At 66.1% G+C, this 1,153-nt stretch overlaps 1 protein-coding gene across 1 annotated transcript in view; it reads right to left on the bottom strand.

Annotated features, from left to right (window-relative positions):
* The window catches only part of SPEF1 (sperm flagellar 1), a gene marked incomplete at both ends in the record, with an annotated part of 1,873 nt that extends 755 nt beyond the window's left edge, over window positions 1–1,118 (bottom strand). Inside the window, 2 exons of the mRNA XM_035901369.1 lie at window positions 678–834; window positions 1,007–1,118. Coding sequence (XP_035757262.1) covers window positions 678–834; window positions 1,007–1,118 — 269 coding nt within the window. The remainder of the gene's footprint in view (window positions 1–677; window positions 835–1,006) is intronic.
* Between the last annotated feature and the right edge of the window lie 35 nt (window positions 1,119–1,153).

The raw sequence follows: 1,153 nt of genomic DNA, 5'->3' as shown, positions 1-1,153 counted from the left end.
CTTCCCAAAGTGAATTCCTCCTCTGACCTGAGCACTGGTGTCACCAGCAGAGACAGCCCAGCCTGCCCCAACCCCACAGGCTCATCATCCTCCTCTCACATCGGCATCCTGCTCTCACACCATCATCCTCCTCTCACACCGCAAGGACCAGGTCAGTCTTGTGTGGGAGCACAGCTAGGAGGGCCAGGTGATGAGCAATGGGGAAGGGCGATGATGGAGCCGGCGTCCCCTCTCCTCCCTGGCATCCCCTCTCCTCCCTGGCTCCCAGCAGCTCCTCCTGAGCTGCCCCAGGCCAAGCCAAGGCTGCGGAGGGCCCGGGGCCGTGATGCTTACCACGATGGCGCACGGCTGCCATCTGTGGCCGCAGAGCGAGGCCAGCCCTGCCTCTCTCCTGGCTGGGTGCTGCCACCCCGGCTCTGCCCACGCGAGGGGCTCCCCTGTCCCTGAACATCCCCCCCCACCCTTCCCCACAGAGCTGCAGACGGGGAGATGGCAGTGGGATCCTCGTGACGAGGAGAAAGCAGTGCTCAGGGGGAAAGCGATGCCCACAAAGACGCCTGGAGCTGACCTCCCTGTGGGTGGCTATGCGCCCTCATTGCCCTCCAGCCCACAGCACATGGCACCTACAAGCAGAACACGGCACAGCAGGTGCCCCCCTTCCCCCAGGCCCCGCTGACCTGGCCTGGGCCAGGCACCACACTGCTCTGCTTCTGCTTCTCCTCAATCTTCTGCCGCAGCAGGAGCAGCACCTGCTCCACCGTGCCCGGCCGGCACTGCACGACCTGCCGGATCAGGTCATCCGGGACGGAGAAGTTCAGCTTACTCAGCACTTTCCTGGAAGAGGAGCCACGTGAGCAGCCAGGGCAGGGAGGCAGGCACCCCCCTGCCTGCAGCACCCTTAGCTGTGTCCCACCTGGCCCGGTCCCCAGCCGGGACAAACAGGGACACTCTGGGGGGCAGCGGTCCCAGTGAGGGGGAGCAAGGAGGGGGCCGCCCACCCCAGTACCTGTTGAGGTGGCCCCAGTTGGCCAACTTCTGCGGCGTGGAGCTGGCGGGCACGTAGCTGTGCAGCTGCACCATGGCGGGGAAGAAGAACTTCACCACCTCGGCTGCCAGCACTGGGGGAGGAGAGGAGGAGCGGGGCTGAGGGCGC

Source organism: Egretta garzetta, unplaced genomic scaffold (genome assembly GCF_000687185.1).
Source record: "Egretta garzetta isolate BGI_Z169 unplaced genomic scaffold, ASM68718v1 scaffold1289, whole genome shotgun sequence".
In the NCBI taxonomy this organism is placed as follows: Eukaryota; Metazoa; Chordata; class Aves; order Pelecaniformes; family Ardeidae; genus Egretta; species Egretta garzetta.
This window is presented reverse-complemented; position numbering and strand designations above follow the sequence as displayed.